This window comes from Colletotrichum truncatum (genome assembly GCF_014235925.2).
Source record: "Colletotrichum truncatum strain CMES1059 chromosome Unknown Contig_0002, whole genome shotgun sequence".
Taxonomy (NCBI): domain Eukaryota; kingdom Fungi; phylum Ascomycota; class Sordariomycetes; order Glomerellales; family Glomerellaceae; genus Colletotrichum; species Colletotrichum truncatum.
In genome coordinates, this window is record NW_027222399.1 from 925,214 (window position 1) to 944,994 (window position 19,781).

Consider the following 19,781-nt stretch of genomic DNA (forward strand, 5'->3'; position numbering starts at 1 on the left):
CTGGAGAAATCCAACTGCGGCGAAGCAGCACCCGTTGTGACCTAACTTTTCCCTAACCACATGACAGTCAGTTGCCGCCCTTTTACGTTATTGAACCAGTTCAATTCAACATAAGTACATCACGTCAGGTAGGTTACAGAATTTCATCAAAAATCTAGATGCATTAGAAGTCGTTCGCGTCTTAGCGCCCAAGCTGAAAGGCATTCTCATACCCCAAAGAGCTCCATCCAGTTCGAGCATGAAGCCGATCGATCTTCGCAGATTGAACCTTCACCTGTCTAATGTCTAGCTCGCGGTCTGTCTCACTTTATGAATATACGGGAGCCCCATCAGTTGTCCACAAAAATGCTAGCGAACTGTGGACAGTATGAGAACCGTCTGACCACACTAAGCTACCCGTCTCCATTATGTCCTCAGCTGTTGTATTCGACAGCAGTTTGGCTGTCAATACGTAGCTTTGTTTCTCACCCGTCGCTCCGAAGGTCAGCTCGCTGGGCTCCACTGTCACAGAAACCAGACTGGGATTGGTGAGTGTGAATTGGGCCTTGTAAGTCCCAGCGCCGTTGACACTGGTAACGGTACGGCGAAATTGAGTCTCAAGAGTACCATTGGTATTGGTCGTGTCGTAGAATGCTGAGAAAGAAGGATAGTTGAGGTCGTACTGGCTGTACTTCTTAGATGTGTCGCAGTTCGTAGTGTTGCTCCTTGTGAGGGAAGAGATGTATGAATCAGATGAGTTGTAGGCGCAGGCGTATGCAATGTAGTCCTCCGTCGTGATGTCGTAAACGAGGCCAGGGTTGAGAGCGGCAATGGGGTCTACGTGACCATTTCCGTACGCGAATGGCGTCGCATCACCACCGGCTTCGTCGATAATACTGGATCTACTACCCTTGAGGGTGGTATATGCCGTGGTCATGATGGCCGATTTAATCGCAGCGATACTCCAGCTTGGTCGTCGGGCCATGATGAAGGCAGCAATGCCACTTAGGTGAGGGCAAGACATGGATGTTCCGGAAATGATGTTGAAGTTGGATCTTGAGACATCGCCCGCAAGGCCAGAGGGAGCCTCGTCCTGCGTCCAGCCAGCCAAAATTGACACCCCTGGACCGGTGATGTCAGGTTTCAAAATCTTCGGGTCCGGGCTGTTAGGTCCCCTTGAGCTAAAACCAGCCATTCCCGGGGCGGGGACTCCGTATCGGGTGCCTTCGAAGTCCATGGTGGCCGTTGCATTGCCGGATTTGGCATATGCCGCAACTTTAACGCCATCTTCATAGGAGATGTGAACAGCAGGCAGCACATGTGCATCGGATATAAGTGAGCCTCCGTTGGCTTTGTCGTTGGTCAGTACCATGCCTCGCGCTCCAAGGTCTTTCAAAACGCCTCCTTTTTCAACTCGGCCATTCTCTCCTCTTTCGCAGACGATGATCTTTCCAGCAACTTTGTCTGCTGCAAGGCTACCGTTGAGGCAGAGGTTCGCGGCTGTGATGTTTCCCAAAGAAGCGTCTCCAGCCCAAATCAGGGGAGACCTTCCTGTGGGCAGAGACTTGAACCCTACGCTACTCTCGGCATAAATCGAAGTGCCAGTGTAGTTCTGACCGTTTCCAAGAATAGCAACTGCGGGAAAGTCGCGATCGAGAGTGCTGGCTGCCACAGTCATGACCCATGGTGCGATGTTGCTCACAGTGTATGGACCAGGTCCGCTGTTGCCGGCTGATGCAGAAACCAAAATGCCTCTCTCCATAGCGGCAAAGCTTCCACCCACCGACCAATCTTCCGGATACATATAATCAGGGTCACCTCCCAAAGAGAATGATGTGATGTTGACACCATCCTCAATCGCGTCATCCAAGGCTTTGAGAATATCCGAGTTGAAGCAGCCATCTCTCCAGCAGACCTTGTAGATTGCCAAGCGTGCACCAGTGGCCATTCCCCGCGCTGTGCCGGATGCCTGTCCATAGAGGCTTGCATTCGCAACATGAGCACCACTATTCCAAGACAGAGTCAGCACATAAGAGCGTTCCGATTTGTACACTGGCATCAGGCTAAGGGACACCCAACCCGACTCTTGTAATAATAAACTTTGGATTGAGGAGCCATGGCAGTGAGAAAACTTACGCAATGGTGGTGGACGTGTGAGTGCCATGTCCCTCGGAATCTCTTGCAGATCTGTATAGGCCTGTCCAGTTGAAAGTTTGCTCGGTCTCGTTCAGACTTGCCAGAAAACCCTGATAGTAGTATCTGGCGCCGATGAGCTTCTTGTTGCAGTTCTTGGACGTCCATTCTTCACCCTCTTCGCATTTACCCTTCCAATGGCTCGGAATGGGGCCCATTCCCACGTCGCTGTAACTTGGCAGCTCCGGCCATGCACCAGTATCGAAGACACCGACCACAATGTTAGACTCGACGCTAGAGACATAGTCACTGTTTGCGAAGGTATCGCGTTGTACGTTGGGAGATGATTGGCCACCAAGCAGTTCATCGTTTGAGACCAAGCCAAGGAACTGAGGTGTGCGACTGGTGTGGAGTCGGAAGACCGTATCCGTCGAGATAGCGACGACGTCAGGATTGCTTTGTAAGGCAGCGACCTCAGCATCGGTCAATTGAGCGGAAAATCCGGTCGTAGAGCTGGTGTAATTATAGATAATTGACGAAGTGTCGATTGGGAGAGATTCAATCGGATTCGTAGCTGCATCGCCTGGTGATTGAGGTCTACGAGCCTGTAGCGCCGCAGGAGTCCCAACGAGCGGCTTTCGCAACCGAACGATGTATGTCCTCTTGGGTGGCCCTGGCCTAGCTCCTTCAGCAAAGCATGCCAGCAAGCCTAGAATATAGATCCACAACAAGGTTGCCATATCGTTTCGATGATTCAGATTCTTTCTCCAAAGACTAAGATGAAGATTCCAGACACATTTCACATCCCATTTGAATGCGAACAGCGGCCAAAGATATAGTCATGAATTTCGAAGAGGCCTCGTCGCATCTCTTGTCACATCACACAACTGTGTAGTTCCTCGGCACGCCATGGCACGAAGTGCCGGGCGTCCGAAAATCCCGCTGTCTGGGAGGATTGGGTGGTGGAAAAACAGCAGTGATTGTTACATAGCAAGGACTTGTTGTATGCGAAACTTTGTTAGTGTCGGTCCCAGTAAAATGAGCAGGTTCTTAGTCAAAACCCAAAAATAACGAACTGCCCTATTTCTATGCGGAGGGTTTTTAAATTATGTGCCGGATGGGATGGGATGGCACCTCGTTATCTTTCGTGCTAATTTAAAAATTTTCGAACACGAGTTTACGGCAAGCCAATTTCATTCGAAGCAATGCATCAAATCTGCACATGTCTTTAAGGTATGCGAGAAGTAGCATCAACCACGAAGTCATAACATTTGGTTTATCAAGTCCAATGTATAATTGAACGACAGCCGGCAGGTTATTTTGGATGAACCCGGCTAATCTAATGCATCTGTTTAAGAGACTTTGAGTGGACTTTTTTTAGCTACGAAATCTGAGCATTTCCGCCCCAATCATGCCTTTTGTCTATGCCTATTGCTTGGTAGCTTTCCTATCACCAAGAAAGAAAAAAAAGGAGCTCCAAGCTACTTCCCAGATTCGTATGACTAATCTGGTATGCGGAGGGTTATGGTTAAAGTTCATAGCAATACTGTGGAAAGCTACATTTCACATTCTTGAATTTGGCACGTAATGTGAGAAGCCTCTGGATAGAATTGATGAATTTATCGAAAGCGACTGTTCAGTTTCTGCCTACTACTGAATCACATGAGAAGTCTGAGCACAGGAGGGGTAGTGTATTGTAAAAGAGCGGGAACAAAGTCTTAAAGTCTGTTGTGCGAAGTGCAGTGTCGTTAGATCGAAAATCTTGACTCAGAATGCTGATAAATACATATGGCACACATCACACTACCATCTCTAGCTTCTTGTCAAAGGTTTTACATTTGCTGTAGCAATTTCCCTTAAAGCAACCTCGTGCAGATACGGACAAAATTAAGATTTTGTAAAGTGCTGCTTTCCACCAATGGCTGAGCGCAATACCTTTCGAACCTTAACCTTTCCCTTCAGTACCTGGAATTTCAATGAAGCAGTTGATTGATCCAGTTTACTGTACAAGACTTGCCACGAGCCATAGCCTCTCTCTCCCCTTTTTTTCCAGGGTCACCCCGGACTAAGCAAGCATGCTCAACCCCTGGAAAATGCTGATACTCAAACGGAACCGTCTTACTAGTGGCTACCCTAAAGCAGTGCAATTTGAGTTCAGTTGTAAAAACAGGATCAAATTCCGGTGCCAAAATTTGGATAGGGACGGCAACTTTGTCGATATCGTTTTCGGTCAATAAGCTTGGGTGTGCAGCCGTTATGCAGTCAACCAGCGGAGGCTGGTGCTCCTCTGCCCCGAGCCGAAACACGGCCCAGCCGCCGTAGCAAAACCCCACGGCCCCAACCTTTTCGTGTCTTGTTCGGAGAGCACGCGCAAATTCGAATATTTCAGGTTCCCGGATGGTGCGTGAGTTTCGGCCAATGAACCCTTCTAGATCAATTTCATGGAAGCGGCCATTGAGCAGTGGTTCAAATGGCAGAGTCTCGCCGCCGAAGAAGTCAGGAACGTACACCGTCGCGTTTGCCTCGCGGGCGTAATGGTCGGCGAGAAGGCGAGCATTCGAAAATGTCCAGCCTAGGAGGTCATGTATATACAGGATCGCCACGTTGGGGTTATTACCCGTAACATACACATTTATACTGTTAAGTTTGGTGACGTGACCTGTTGGGTTGCCATCCCACTCAAAGGCTTTCAAGCAACAAGAAGAAACAGCCATTTTTACGAGTAGAGAGGGTCAAAGGCAAAAAAAGAAAAAAACAAGCTAAAAATTATTTTGATCCATTTGAACACAGGGAAGCTATTATATTTACTTGACCCCGCACTTTCTCAAGCTTCATGTCATCGCGGATATAGTCCTTCTCGGCCTTAAGTCCGCTAAGAGTCGCTATATTCCCGGTATCACTGGCATGATGAGAATATATCCCAATCAAATCATGCATCTGCAAGCTGACGTTAGGTGATGAGCCTATCACAGACGGTTGGAAGACCACAATGGTACAAGGGTGACTAAAGGCAGAGCGCAGATTCGGTAAGATCTGTTCTGGATATGGCCTAGTTACAATGTACATAAGCAGCCACTCTCTGGACATGGGTCTGAATGAATTTACGCCGCTGCAGAAAATAAAAGCGAAACAATCACTCCCTTCTCAGAAAATTATCTGATCTTTAGTCGGTAAGGGTGCCGCCTCAGAATTGGGTGAGCACGTCGGCATTATCGGATACTGGCTAAACTTGAGGTACGGTTTGTTGGGCTTCTACTAGTGCCTCTATATCATTGTAGTAAACAGTAAATAGGACTTTAGAATCACTGAATTGGCCATGATTGATTACTCTGTCTATCATCCATCTCTAAATCATGTGAAACATAATCTATGAAACGGACTTGCAACCTCAACATAGATGGTCACTCATTTCTCTTGGAATATTCATGGCGTACATATTGATGTGAGCGGCATTCCCATTGGGAAACTGAAACATGACCGAAGATTAAGACTTGGATGGGTTTTTCAAGAGATTGATGAGTTATTCTTTTCCCTGATGGATTTGTTTTCATCCGATGCTATCGCGTTCTTCATGTCATACACGCCATTGAAGTTTCTAATTTGCTGGGCGTTTCGGCATATGCTATTAACTGCCACTGGGTGACAGTTGAATTACGAACAACAAAGCCGGTCTGTATTCATCCAAAGTTAGTGAGAAATAGGTATGGGACATGAAAGAAGCTCAGGCTATCGATTGCTGATTGACCATAACCTCTGGTAACATGTATCTGTAGCCCGATGGCAGATGGTGGGATCTTCCTTCGTAAAAATTGGAATACGATGCCTAGCCCTTCGTGATGCCCCGCTTTGGTTAAGATCGGCCAGAACAGGTTGAGCTTTTACCAAACATGACCAAGAGTACACCAGCTTCATGGCTGAGATTACTGATGTCAGACCCAACACTGTGGACAAGCACTTGAAGGTGGGACTTAATAATATCCTTAAGGGCTGCGTCACTAGGATGGTCAGCTAAGTCTTCCCCAACTTCATCGCCAACTGTCCTAAGCTGCATAATGCTAATCACATTATCCAAAGCCGCCTCACCGACAATGAGCAGCGCCGCGTCATAGTCATCAACAATAAGAACCGCATTCACGCCCTACTCTGGGCCCTCTGCGGCGGCGCCAATGAGCTAGCTGATGGTTTCGCCGTTAAAGGCTTAACCCTTAAATCCTGTAGACTGGTAATACAACTTATTTGAGGACGCCTAGGCCTGTAATGCCGCCTATAATAGTCTCTGGTAGGCCCCCAATGGTCTACTTATCTAATCAAAGTATCAAAGTACAGCCTTAAAGCCGTTTAGAAGAGTCGCCCTTGAGATAATTACTATTCGTCACCTATCGTAGTAGTAACCTGCAACCTAGGAGAAGTTCAAGCAGTACTTTAGGGATTAGAAGTTGTATATTAATAGCCTAAGTAATAGTTCTTAATTTAACTAATAGATTTGTAGTAGACAATCCCCCATTATATTTACTAAGACGCTTTTAAATAGTTACTTTACCCTAAAACTAAAAAAAACCCTACAAAAGGCTCGTAACCTCCTTAGAGTAGTTTACAAAATTAACTTGCTTTTATTTCATACTTCTAACCCTTAACGTAGAGCTAATAGCCTTAGTAAAAGATTCTCTTAGTATTATTTAGCCTATTCCTTATGCTATTCCCGACGTTCTGGAGCCGGACGCTATAACTAGTAATTCCCAAGATACTAAATTATTAGCTGGGGCAGACGTTTTAATCTCAAATCAGACACTGAACCCCTAGATTCCGTTAATTGGAAGCAGCTACTAGACGCTCCTCAAGAGTCGGATGCGGCATCGAAGAGATTTCGCAGTAAGGCTCCCAGTGCCGCCCTCACCCCGCCAGCTGGCTGCCGAAGGCTGCTATGCTCGACCATGTCAAGGCTCTTCTGGACGATGGCGCCGCATGGTTGCGCCAGCAGATTTTGACAGATATTGAGGATGGAGAGGGTACTAACCAGCCCGTCAACTTTAGAAGCAGAGAGCGAACAATGACTTGAAGATGATTATGAGGTTTGCTTACTTGGGGAACAAAGGAATGGTTTGATAGGGGCTTGCTTTGCTGGCTTACTCGCTCAATTGCTTTTCAGGGGTCATTATTAATCAACTAGGGATATTTGGAGAATACGTCGTATACGTCGTATACTGCATTGGCCTCTATACTTTCTCACAATGCCGGGGCATTTAAAGTTTATTTGGCTGAAACACGACGTATCTTTTGCTACGATACGACGTATCCCATCGAGTCCTAATTATGCGACCCATTTTCGCCAAGCTAGAACATCAATAGCCTGCCCCTTTCCCTCTGAATCTAAACTAGTGCTCGATGGAAAATAGATTGAATGATTTATCTGAAAGTTCTAATGTGGGATAGATCGAGACATCGGAAAATAAATATCGAAACCGAAGTCAAAATTGAACAAGCAAGACAGCAGTATAAATTGATTTACTCTTCCTCAACTACAAGGACCTTCTTTCAAGTGAATTAAAACTCGAGTTTTAATGAACATTGACGTCTTCACCTGCAACTAAAAAGTTCTTTGAAATGTTTAAATCTTTGTTTATAACCGTGTCCTTTGCTCTGATGGCTGCTGCGCCAGTTACAGCTGCATGCAATACCAAAACTTTGGAGACTCCGTGTCTTCAACGAGATAAGCATGCATTTGTTTGCGATGAGAGACCCCTAACTTGCAACCCGGGTCAAAGACGTGGAGATGTCCGCCGCGTTAATACCGACTGCCCACGAACCTGCACCTTTCAGGTATTTCTAAGCATATTTTCTTCGACTCCCACCTTCTCTATAGATATCAAGCATAAGAAGTCTCTGTTTAGCTAACGCATAATCTGGCGTAAGTATGCCTGCTGTACAAAATAGAGCATGCATAGGACCTTGGTGTATTCAACGAATTCAACTAAGATTGCATTGGAACGGGTGTAAAATGAAGTTTTATTGTGTCAGCGGAAAGTCTTAGTGGTTAATAAAATGTGACCTTCTTTATTATACCTCTACCCCTAGTGTAGTGGGATGCGCACTTCATTTGTCTTTTGCTTGCTAGCACCTAGTTTATGTTTGAATGCCTTAGTATCTTAAAGTTCGAAGGCATTCTTTTGAAGAGAGAGAGAGTGTGTTTGTGTGAGTGAGAGGGAGGGAGGGAAAGTGTCTGTGTATTACGAAGCCGGCCTTTGGGTAAGAGGTTGAATAGGATCGAGGACGGTTCTATGGCCCTTTCACTCTAGAAATGATGGATGGAAAGTAGTGAGAAGTCTGCTCTTTGACATTTCGTTCACATCAAGACAACGTGTCAGAAGATTATCCGCTCTCGGAAGATAAGCCAGTGACAGTCATAGTGGAGTGGGCATCGGTTTCACTTTCTTCGAAGTCAGTAACAGCAGTGCTAGGCAACAGGACTCAGAGATCGCCCTATTAAAACTTTTACCGCCGGTGTCTGATTTCTATATTAGTGTGATCCACAGGGATAACACGCCAGCAGAACCCACGCTCTTCTTATTAAAGCCTAGCCCATTGAATTTTATGCCGGTTCATAATGCTTCCCCTGCTGAATATGATTTATGTATTCATACTGCAGCAGAAGGTAAGTCTGTTCTTCCTGGAATTTCATACTGCGACAAAAGCGTTGATGCTCGTCCAGCACACGGAACCACCTAGGTGTGCCGATGTAATCCCTCTGCAACGCGCATTGTAGAGGAATAAGCAGGCGTGTCTCCTCACATCCCCTCCTGTTCTAAGTTACGTCACTCGAAATTTCACACACTTTTTCGCCAGATTGCTATGTACTTAGTTTATCTTAAGCACCAAGGTAATACTTACAGCGAATCAGACAGTACTAGGGCACTTCAGACATAATTAACGGCACCGTGCCCTACTCTACTTTTCACTCTTACATGTGATGCTATACTTTTTCATCCATTTTTATTTAAAAGCATAAATACTATACATCCTATACCTATGACTGAACTAAACTATTAATAGAGATTTACATAAGTCTCTACTTTTCAAGCTTTGCTTTAATTGAGACAACCTGCACTGTCAAGGGAATAGATGCTGATCTACTTAGGTCTTTGAGCACATGTAACCACCTAATGTAACCATCTAGCTGGCATCCTCGTTACTACGTAGTTATCAGGGATATCCCCTAAGAGTTCAAGCTAGTATATTCCATTAAAAAACAATATTACTCAGTACGTCGATTAAGATGTGCGCCTCTTTGTATGGCATGGCTAACTTCTCTCCTGTGTAGCTAAGTATTTAAGGGTGATCATGTTCTTTATATCAATTGGTCCTGATACATTGGTTCATTTGGTTAGCCACAACACTTTTTCATCATACGACCTCTTAAGCCACATCGCTCTATTGAAAGTATTTCAATCTTTCACTCGTCCTACAACGTAGCTAAGCCGCCTATTTGATCAAGGTAATTATATTTCTTCATATAAGGTAAATTATCTAACGCTCTTGCAAGATGAATCTCATTATTACTCTCGCGACACTATCATCCATTGTTTCGGCAGTGTATGGATGCGATATATATAAATTCTGCCATTGCTACGATTTGAATGGTATGCCGAACAATAATGCAACACAGGCAGTGTGCAATGGTGTGGGCAACATAGAGAAAAGAACAGAATTCGGAGTCACATTTGACGAGTGTCATGCTCACAAGCGTGTCTTCATTGGCTTTAAAGCTTTGAGCAATTGCGCTTTCCGAAAAGCTTGCCAAGCGGAAGGAGCAACTGGCGCGGACTCCAGCTGCAGGTCCAAGGTCGACGATTTCTTTGGTAGTAGCAAGGTTTGAGGTCTTACGAGGGCTCTTGTCATCTAAGCAATATGTATATGCTCGACTAGAGAGAGATACATAGTCAACATTTCATTCAAAAGTGTGAGCCTAAGTATTATAAGAAGCTTCCTTTTTACTTTACTGCTTGGCAACACTGAAATACTAGATATCACGCGCACGTATAAACTCAATTGATCTTACCTTGTTACAAGAACTTAAAATTCGGTGTCAATCTTCCGGCAATTTATGACATATTCCGTCGCTAACATCGGCAAAAATTTGATAAAGTATGTCTTAGTATAGTGGCTATGCCCACATTGAGACAATTTGGGGTTGACAAGGGCCTTTTTATTTCCTTTTCTTCAAGTTGATTGTCGATTTTTAGTCCTATTCGGAGACGTTCCCATCAGCAAACAGCCCACAGTATTCCAGAATCTTTGCCTTCACTTAATGATCGCGCTCAGCCCAAGTCCTGTCAAAAACGGTGAGTGATCGTTGAGCTGCATATTGTCAGTTTTCAAACCCAAACCCTTATAATTTCATTAGAGGCCACTGACCAGTCGGCACGACATCCAACGCTTTGATGGAGATGTTAGGCGGCTGATCCAACATGTAAATAGCTGCTTGAGCAACATCCTCAGACACAAGTGGGCTATTAAGACACGGTTAGCCATAACAACGCTTCGCGGAAACAGAAGAAGATTAATGCTTACTCGTATCCCTCTATGAACGAGTCATACTTTTCCTTATCGTGACCAACGCGCAGCGAATGGAAGTTGGTAGCGACAACTCCTGGGCGTAGCGCTAGGACTTTAATGTTGGTATTCACCAACTCGTTTCGGATGGAATTGGTGAAAGCCTCCTGGAAAGCTTTGCTTGCGTGGTACACTGCTTCTCCAGAAAAGGGGGGCACCTCTAGGCCGGTCACCGAGGTAATGTTCAGGATGGTTCCCTCTCCAGGCTTCCGAGTCATCATAGATCTGTTAAGCACAGAGTGGGTTACAAACATCATGCCATTCACATTGGTGTTGGCCATGGTCATGATATCTTGAATCTTGAGTTCCGGAAATGAGGCGGGGGCACCGAGTGCAAGACCAGCCTAATCAAAGCCAAAAGCATGGTAAGTATGATTGGTCTACTGAAGTGAAATCCGTATTTCTCGCAGGCTGGGGGCTTTATGAAAGCTGTGTTGGACTTACGTTGTTGACAAGGATGTCGATTTGGCCTACGGCCTCGATAGCTGATGCGATGGCCTTGTCCACTGATTCAAAGTCACCCACATCAGCAGCACGGTAAATTATCTTGATGTTCGAGTAGGATAGCGAGAGCTTATTTGCAAGCGTAGCCAAGTTTCTCTGATTCATAACATTAGCCCCTGATGTTCATGAAATTCCTAAATTCAACCAGTACGACTTACCTCTGATCGAGACAAAAGCACCAAGTTAGCACCTTTGGCAGCCAATGCAGTAGCAATTGCTTCGCCAATTCCCATGGAAGCTCCAGTCTTAATTGAAGACGTTAGCATCACAGCAATGCTTATGACTTATGTGTCTAGTGAGATGGTGTAGTGACGTACCACCAAGACGTTCTTTCCTTCAAGACCCATTTTCACTACCTGAAATTCAAAAAGATTGCTGTTGAGAGTCCAAGAATGATACAGCTCTGTAGGTGTGTGGATGGTGGTTGTAGGGTAAAGCTAGCTAGTTAAAGACTTCCAAATCGTTATTTGGTGCGAATCTCCGTACTATCACCGTGTGTAGTGGAGAGATGGGGAAGAGACAAAGCGATGATGACAAATGTTTTTTTTCCCATACGTCATTGCACCATAATCCAACGAGGCACATTTTTTTCCTCTCAACCGCATTTTGGGGATTTTCCGGCTACCCATTGAGGTTCTCCGACCCGGAGGGAAATCGTTGGGTTCGGACAGTGAGTCATCGGCGGTAATTGTCCGATTTTCCATTCGGTAGTCATCAATTGCCTGAACTAACTACAAAGCCAGTTCCCTTCCGTAGGGTCTCTTCCCAGAATTACCGATGACTTGCTTTGTCACCCAGTTTTCGGCCAGCAACACCCAAGGGTTTTAAACCATTGCATTGAGCCGCAGCGAAAGACAGCTGTGTCCAAAAAGTTCAATTACAGAATGTTCTAACTATTTCAAACTCGTATTGACTTCGAATCCCTTTTCCAAGTTGGAAGGCTATAAACTTGGTACGATTACATCTGTCGACAAGTGTGATGTAACTTTTTCAGAGTGTGAAGCCCGCAGCAAGTGCGATAACGATAACAGAAAAATGAAAATCATGACGCAGCAAGCCAGTGTTGCTGGATTAGCCTTCTCCATCAACATTGTGCAACTGCTCAGCTCCACTGCTAACTCAAAATTATTAGCGTTGAACAATTGTGTTGGCTTAGTTAGTGGTTCTTAGGCACCCGGGCTGGCCGGCTACGAATGATGAATAACTGAGGATGCGGTAACCGGCACATACACTGACATACCAGTTACTATCCACTCTTCTGTCTCCACAGCATCATACACACGTCAGTATAATGTGCCACTGTAGTTTGTTTTTTAAAGCTTCTTTAGCCCTCTGGTCAAAGTGATGATGTTCGCCCAGACAAACTGCTGGAACGCCAATTCACGATGTCTACTACAGGAGCAGATGCAAAATATCAGTCGGATGAGCGTCGTCCGCACGTCTCGATGGAGAAAGTTGACGCGCATTCTCCCCCCGAAACCTGCCAACTCATAGCTCAATCTGGTGTTGCAAAAGCGAAGCTGCCTTGGGCTGATCTTATACTCAAATCCTTCTTCGGCGGTATCTTCATATCTCTCGGCTCTCTTTTCGACATTGTTGTAGCAGGTGGCGCATCCGGCCTGCGGTCATCAGACCCTTCTCTTGCAACTTTGGTGGCCGCGTTCACTTTTCCGATCGGCTTTGTCTTGATAATACTTACCAATGTTGAGCTGGTCACGAGCAACATGGCTGTTATGATGTATTCAACTCTGCAACGGCGGACGACTTGGTACGATCTTGCCCGAAACTGGATTGTCTGCTACATCTTCAACTTGGCAGGCTGCTTGTTTTTCGCCGGTGTCCTCGCTTGGTGGAGCGATACTCTTGAGTCCGATGCGCAATCGTCGTACGCGGTTACTCAAGCAGAAGGCAGAGTTAACATCAACTGGGGCTACAACTTTACGAGAGGTATCGGATGCAACTGGCTTGTGGGCTTGGCGGTCTACCTAGCCACGAGCAGCAAGGACAATTTGTCGAAAATTGTCGGTATCTGGCTCCCAATCTGGACTTTGTAAGTAATTATAGCCTTCTTTAACGACCAAACAAATCAGTCAATGATCAGTGCATTTACTAACACTTATCGGTAGTGTTGCGCTCGGATATCAGCACTCAGTCGCGAACTTCTTCTTAGTCCCTATCGGCATGTTCTACGGTACCAACTTTGGAGTAGGAAAGTTCATCTACCAATCTATCATACCGGTTACATTAGGGAACATCGTTGGTGGTGCCGGCCTCGTAGGCGCTGTCCTCTGGTTCTTCTACGGCAGAGACGACACTCTGGCTACTAACACCGGCCAACCATTAAGCGGTGAGAAAAAGAACAAAAAGGCTGGCACTCACAGCTTCGGTCGTCGAGGTAGACATGATGACGTTGAGAGCGACGAGACTGTTTCAGTGGGCGAGGATGGAGGCAGTGCAAGGGGCCGACGACGGGGACCAGACATGGTTTGAATGCGTCAGGAGATGTGTTGACGTTGAAAAACAGACTTCGCAACTATGTCCAATTCTTTTTCCAGAGTTAGCCAGGGCTCGATTCCACAAGATGTATAAGTGTATACTTTTATCCCACAGCGAACTCTCTTCAAACTTTAGAGTCCTAACATTGAAGGATAATCATAAGCTTACAGTCATTGTATGTATAGACAGAATTTTCTCGAGTCTTTAGCCTAGCGACAACCAAGTCCTTAATTTAGCTATTGTGCTTTCACTTTGCGTACTAGGTGATGAAATCCCCCTCTGATACTCCCTCTTCGCTCTCAACAATAGCAGAAAGTCTGGGCATAAAGAGATTGATGAGCGTGAAATCGCTGAGAACCGAGTTTATGGAGATCCTGCATCTGCAAGACACGATTCCACTGCTTTGGTGACATCTTTTTCAAGGCTAAAGAAGTATGGAACGAAGCTGCTGGCTTGGTGTCAGTCGTGGGTAGTGATTTATCTATTAAGTATTGTCTGCCACCCATCAATTGAGTTACTGAAACATATTGAACTTGAAGTTGCGTCAGAATTGGGCTAAGAGTGGATATCGGGAAATCGGCCTACCTCCGGCAACGAACGATTATTAATACCGCTAGACTATCAAAGCTTAGCAATGCCCAGGGATACGCGCGGGGAAAACATGTATGAGTAACCCAAAGTCGTGCCAGTCAGTGCCGATAGTCTCCATGTCGAATAGACACGTTTATTGTCTCATTTGTACTGGAGCTGCTGACAAATCCGACTCCATCCACTTTAATATGCATCCTTGGATACAGCCATAGAGAGGTATTTCATTCAATTGTCAACTTTCCCTGCCTCTCACAACCTACTGTCTAGGACAAGCATATCCCATTGAAAATAAACTTATCGTCACACACCAAAATGGTCGGGCCATTCCAAGCTGGACGGCTGGCTGTCATTACCGGAGGCGCTTCTGGAATTGGCCTCTCCCTTGCGCAAAGATGTGTCACCGCCGGTATGCACGTCATTGCCTGTGATAAAGATCAGAAAGCCATCGACCGTGCCAAAAGTACTTTGGGGCAAGGTTTCCAAGCCATCCAGATGGATGTAAGCCAGCCTGATGACTGGGCGGCTTTGAAGGCCATCGTGGACAAGGATCATTCCGGTATGTGTTTACATTTGTCCGCCTTCACGGCACGGGTCGCATCTAATCCGGCTCCTAGGGTTGGTTAGCCTTTTGGCATTAAATGCGGGCATTAAGCCCGAATCGTCCTTTGAAAATTTGTCGTCGTTTCAAACCACGTTCAACACAAACGTCTTTGGCGTTGTAGCGGGCATCGATGCGCTTCTTCCGGGTGTTAAAGCAAATGCTGTAGCTGGATACAAATCTACTGTCATCATTACCGGTTCCAAGCAAGGTATCACCAATCCTCCTGGATATCCTGCGTACAATGCTTCCAAGGCAGCAGTCAAATCAATTGCCGAGCAGTTAAGCTATGATCTCCGCCATACTGAGAGGGTTTCTGTTCACCTACTTGTTCCTGGTTGGGCGTTCACTGGCATGGGTAACAGTAACCCTATAGAAAAGTCTCAAAAGCCTGAAGGCGCATGGTGGCCGGAGCAGGTTGTGGAATACATGGAGCAGAAGATAAACCAGGATCAATTCTAGATAATTTGTCCCGATAATGAGGTTTCGGAGGCCCTTGATAGAAAGAGAATGCTATGGAGCCTGGGGGACACTTTGGAAGGACGACCCCCGCTGAGTAGATGGAGAGAAGAATGGAAGGAGGCAGCGGGTCGATTCGTTGCTGCGGATGAAGACAAAGAAACCAAATGAGATTCAATGACAATTTTAAGATACTAGCAAAGTTGCGACCAAATCTTCACACTCGAGTTTTTGATTTGACTTAGTTAACCATTCGGAAATGATAGTTCAAAAGCTCTTTCGAAGTGCGGGTGATGATACAAATGGTGGTTCTAGTGCAGATTTAAACAAGCCTAGCTACTCAATAGTTGGGTACATGTTATGGTTCTCCGATTTGCTATCGGCTAGCAAGCTTTTTTTTTTTTTTTTTTTTTTTTTTACATACACCTCTCTCATATCGCTGGTGAAATGAAAATTCGTGCATGCCACCATTGATACCCTTGATTCCATCAAAAGTTTGCGACACAAATATGACACCTTTCGAATGTACTTGGTAGTTATGCGATTAAACTTTTGACTTGCTATCTGGTTCGTACTTTGCAAGTCAGGTGTATAATCGGAGTTCCAGAGCAATTAAGGTAATCTCCCTGGCGTATTTAGTAGGTATTGCTGGATTGATGTGCTGAAAATGATGTCTCCTCTGCATCAAATAGTATTAAGACCCTTTTTATTTACTCCTGCTTATACGGGCACATTTGTGCTAACGGAGGAAGAACACAGCTATTGGCGGCGAACCGGTCAAACATGATGTCCAGCATCTCGTATCTTTTGGCTTCAGAACGCAGTGTGTTTGCTAAGTTTCTGGGAACTATTTGTAGATTTCAAATGCTTACGTCCTTCTGCGGAATGGAGCTTGCTACGAGACAGCCTGTATTGTATCGACCAGTCAGGATATGTGCACTACGAAGGTCTATCTGAGTTTGTTTGCATACCCTCTGCACCTATGACAGGGAGTGACAACATATCCAGCAATGATAATGTAGAATTTGGCAAGGCGCACTGAAGGCCTCAAATACTTCGCTTTTACACCTAAAAGATCCACCAAAAAGGCAATGCTACTTGCCAAGGAATCAACCACAACGATTAGCCCAAAGCATGAAATCCGCTTGTGAAGTTTAAACAGACGACAGAAAAGTATGATTGGAGGCCACAAGCTGCCTCACCTGTGACAAGTGCTTCATTTTTACTAAGCCATGTCAATTCGAGTGTTGAGCGTCGCGAAAGCGATACCTTATTTATCATAAACCGAGACCGAGACCGAGACCGAAGATGCAAAGCAGCAATGTAGGAGGACTAGATAGGGGCTCCTTGATATGTGCCAAGAGAGCTTCAAATGACCAATAACACCGGATTGGTAAAGACCAGCATGATGTCCAATGAAATTCCATGTCTTTGTAACGGCTGCTAGACAGGGCCCCATCCTACAGGTTGAGGGAAAAGTACCATGTAAAGTAGGCTTCTGTAAACTGTCGTCAACAACGGCCGGGATGACAGCCATTGCTAAGCCGGCTGTAGCTACTGGATCACTACTGGTGCACCTAACAAGAGTTGCCGACCCCCTGCAGTCTGCTCCCAGCCGCGACGGCTACACGCTTTGTGTGAGCTTGGGCCTGGCGTCTACAAGGTCTTGAATTCAATTCCCACAAATTTTGTTTTCCCCCTCAAATGATACGATTGCGAAATGTCTGTGTATCATCACAAGTAGCTGGGCGTGCATCAGTTTATGCTTTTTGACCTTCCCAATTACGACGGGAGTTGGGGTTGCTGTCGGGAACCATGCGCTGCTACCCCAGGCTCTCCACCGAGTGCGGGACAGCACCAAAAAGCGGTTTCGTCACCCGAGTTATTTGATACCCCTCTACACTCGTGAGGTTGGATGACTGATATAATGCAACTGTTTAAATATGTTTACTCGTCCCGTACAATCTCAGTTGATAGTTCTTGACTATTCAGCACTTTCTTGCACACCCAAGCTCACGTTTACCTGTCGCAACAATGGCGGATAACTCGACTTCCGCCGCCGCCGCGACCCTGCTGGAGCGGTTCAGCTCTGGCTCCAGCATCTCGATGGTGGCTACAACTGTCGCCCTCTTGTTCGCTTTTCTCGTTGGGCTGGACAAGCTTATATCTGCTCCCGTTGATCCTCGTGAGCCTCCAGTAGTCAAAGGGAACATTCCAATTCTTGGTCATCTCTTTGGCGTGCGAGCACAATACCCTGGGGTATATGAGAAATTGGCGTAAGTGCTCCACGCTCCCCTGCTGCAGTGACGGCGATGCTGACTTGAAGCTTTCTCTTGGCGTTCATTTAGCCAAAGCACGACACTGCCAATTTGCACTCTCCCACTTCTTAACAAGAAGATTTATCTTATCAACACCGCCCCTCTCGTCCAGAGTGCCATGCGGAATAAGACATTAGAATTCGGCGCCCGTATTGAAGAGATTGGCCGAGCCATGGGCATCGACCCAATAATCACTGGGAGGCTCGTCCGCGAAAATGCTGTGGATGAAATCTCCCGGATTACTATTGCGGCGCTTTCCGGAGACAACTTGTACAAGCTTAATCTGACTGCTCTGCAGTACATCAGCGGCCGCTTTAACGACGTCAAGGCTGACAGTCCAGTTCACATCGAGAATTTCTACCACTGGACCCGCGACATAATCGGTAACGCCACAACTCGAGCTTTGTATGGAGAGCAAAGTCCTTTCAACGAAGCAGGCTTGGTGGACTGCATTTGGTATGACCCAGCGCGCTTTTCCAGACCGATCTCTGAAGCCCCTTTCTGAGACGAAACTAACGTTATCCATTCAGGAAGTACGAGACGGGACTTGGAAAGCTGCAGTATGGTTTGCTATCGTTGTTGATCGCTGGCAGGGCATTAAAAGCCAGGATCAAGATGGTCACCCGGCTCGCCCCATATTACACGCGCAAACTAGACCAGGGTGACACAGTCTCAGCTGTCATTCGCGGCCGCGCAGCCTTCTGGCGTTCCTTTGGCCTGCCCGAAGCCACAATTGGCGCCCTCGATTCTCTTCCCGTTGCATCAACAGTTAACACAGCGCCCTCAGCGTTCTGGCTCCTTGTCAATGTCTTTTCCGAGCCGAAATACGTGGAACGTCTGCGAAAAGAGATTGAAGACGCGTCTGTCATTACCATCACGAAAGAAGGAGACCGCCGTGTTGCCAGTGTCGACATCATGGCGCTAGGCAACTCTTGCCCCTATCTCGTAGCATGCTATCGTGAGACCTTGCGCGTCGAAAACACAGTCACTGGGAGCCGGACTGTGATGGTTAAAGACACCACTATCACTGACCATGAAACTGGACGAGAGTACCTTTTGAAAAAGGGAGTTGAGGTGCAGTGGAGCGCATCTGTGATGCATAAGAAACCTATCTGGGGTGACGACAGAGAGACATACAACCCAGAGAGGTGGCTGAAGCCAACCCCTGAGATTAACAAGGGTTCCAAGGAGTCCTATGTACCCTTTGGCGGCGGCAAGCATCTGTGCCCTGGTCGTAATTTTGCCTTCTCCGAATTATTGGGATGCCTCGCGGTAATGGCGGTCGGTTTTGAGCTTGAAGGAGCTGAAATCCCAGGACACGCTATGCTGTACGAACATTCTGGTCTTAGATCTCCAATTTATGGAAAGAAATCTTCCAAGGCGACTTTGAAGAGAAGACAAGGCTGGGAAGACGTCGAGTGGAGATACATATGAAGGAAACCGGGAAAGTTTCGTTAATATCAAACACTTTGACTTTTGTAGCTTCTTATTTCTTATTGTTTCGCCATATTCTAAAAGAGGTCTTGACGACGATTTTCTGTTTTCCACGATTGTTTTCTCGTAGGGAACTCATAGGTTCTGGGGTACACCTCTAATAAACCAGCATTATGTCGTCAATATTACTTTGAGAACTGGACTTTTGTTCCCAGTACTTCGAGGTAAATGGTGCATTTTATGCCAAACTTGCCACAGCAGTAAAACAAACCATTCTCTACCAAGTGTCTCTGATCACCAAAAGGGAAAGCACAGGATACGGTCACACTGTGAAGTCGCAAACTAACGATTCGTTAACTAGCTTTTCCCTCTTATAAGACGGCTGAATATAGGACTATATCTGTCGTTCGGATTGTTTAGGATCCGGATCCGAATCCGAGACCCAAGCGCCCTAAGGCGGGGCCGCGTCAACGCAAGAAAACCCAAACTCCGCTTGATCCATCTGGTCCAGGCCGGGCCAGTCCGCATCTTCACCCCGCTTTTCTGCGGACTTTGCCTGGGCTTTGCAAGTGTGCTTTGTAAGAAGGCACCCCGATGATCTCATTTCACCTGCGGGGGCGAATCAGCTTGCTGTTTCGGACTCGAACGGCCCATCCAGTAGT

At 46.3% G+C, this 19,781-nt stretch overlaps 7 protein-coding genes across 7 annotated transcripts; 4 read left to right on the top strand and 3 right to left on the bottom strand.

The window, feature by feature from the left end:
• Nucleotides 1–307: 307 nt before the first annotated feature.
• CTRU02_203215 (subtilisin-like protease) lies at nt 308–2,852 on the bottom strand (the record flags this gene model as incomplete). The annotated part of the gene is made up of 2 exons (XM_036727295.1): nt 308–1,985; nt 2,116–2,852. The coding sequence occupies 2 exons, from the start codon at nt 2,850–2,852 to the stop codon at nt 308–310; spliced, it is 2,415 nt and encodes an 804-aa protein (XP_036581089.1).
• Nucleotides 2,853–4,085: 1,233 nt separating this feature from the next.
• On the bottom strand, nt 4,086–4,826 carry CTRU02_203216 (dienelactone hydrolase family protein; the record flags this gene model as incomplete). The annotated part of the gene is made up of 1 exon (XM_036727296.1): nt 4,086–4,826. The coding sequence occupies one exon, from the start codon at nt 4,824–4,826 to the stop codon at nt 4,086–4,088; it is 741 nt and encodes a 246-aa protein (XP_036581090.1).
• Nucleotides 4,827–9,748: 4,922 nt separating this feature from the next.
• On the top strand, nt 9,749–9,982 carry CTRU02_203217 (uncharacterized protein; the record flags this gene model as incomplete). Its single annotated transcript, XM_036727297.1, has 1 exon — nt 9,749–9,982. The coding sequence occupies one exon, from the start codon at nt 9,749–9,751 to the stop codon at nt 9,980–9,982; it is 234 nt and encodes a 77-aa protein (XP_036581091.1).
• Nucleotides 9,983–10,411: 429 nt separating this feature from the next.
• Nucleotides 10,412–11,570, bottom strand: CTRU02_203218 (short chain dehydrogenase reductase family; the record flags this gene model as incomplete). The annotated part of the gene is made up of 6 exons (XM_036727298.1): nt 10,412–10,464; nt 10,522–10,616; nt 10,678–11,063; nt 11,164–11,319; nt 11,382–11,468; nt 11,541–11,570. 6 exons carry the CDS (start codon nt 11,568–11,570, stop codon nt 10,412–10,414), a joined length of 807 nt encoding a protein of 268 aa, XP_036581092.1.
• Nucleotides 11,571–12,608: 1,038 nt separating this feature from the next.
• CTRU02_203219 (formate nitrite) lies at nt 12,609–13,713 on the top strand (the record flags this gene model as incomplete). The annotated part of the gene is made up of 2 exons (XM_036727299.1): nt 12,609–13,273; nt 13,350–13,713. The coding sequence occupies 2 exons, from the start codon at nt 12,609–12,611 to the stop codon at nt 13,711–13,713; spliced, it is 1,029 nt and encodes a 342-aa protein (XP_036581093.1).
• A 909-nt stretch (nt 13,714–14,622) lies between these two features.
• CTRU02_203220 (short chain dehydrogenase reductase) lies at nt 14,623–15,370 on the top strand (the record flags this gene model as incomplete). The annotated part of the gene is made up of 2 exons (XM_036727300.1): nt 14,623–14,866; nt 14,925–15,370. The coding sequence occupies 2 exons, from the start codon at nt 14,623–14,625 to the stop codon at nt 15,368–15,370; spliced, it is 690 nt and encodes a 229-aa protein (XP_036581094.1).
• A 2,031-nt stretch (nt 15,371–17,401) lies between these two features.
• On the top strand, nt 17,402–19,119 carry CTRU02_203221 (prostacyclin synthase; the record flags this gene model as incomplete). The annotated part of the gene is made up of 3 exons (XM_036727301.1): nt 17,402–17,643; nt 17,716–18,141; nt 18,216–19,119. 3 exons carry the CDS (start codon nt 17,402–17,404, stop codon nt 19,117–19,119), a joined length of 1,572 nt encoding a protein of 523 aa, XP_036581095.1.
• Between the last annotated feature and the right edge of the window lie 662 nt (nt 19,120–19,781).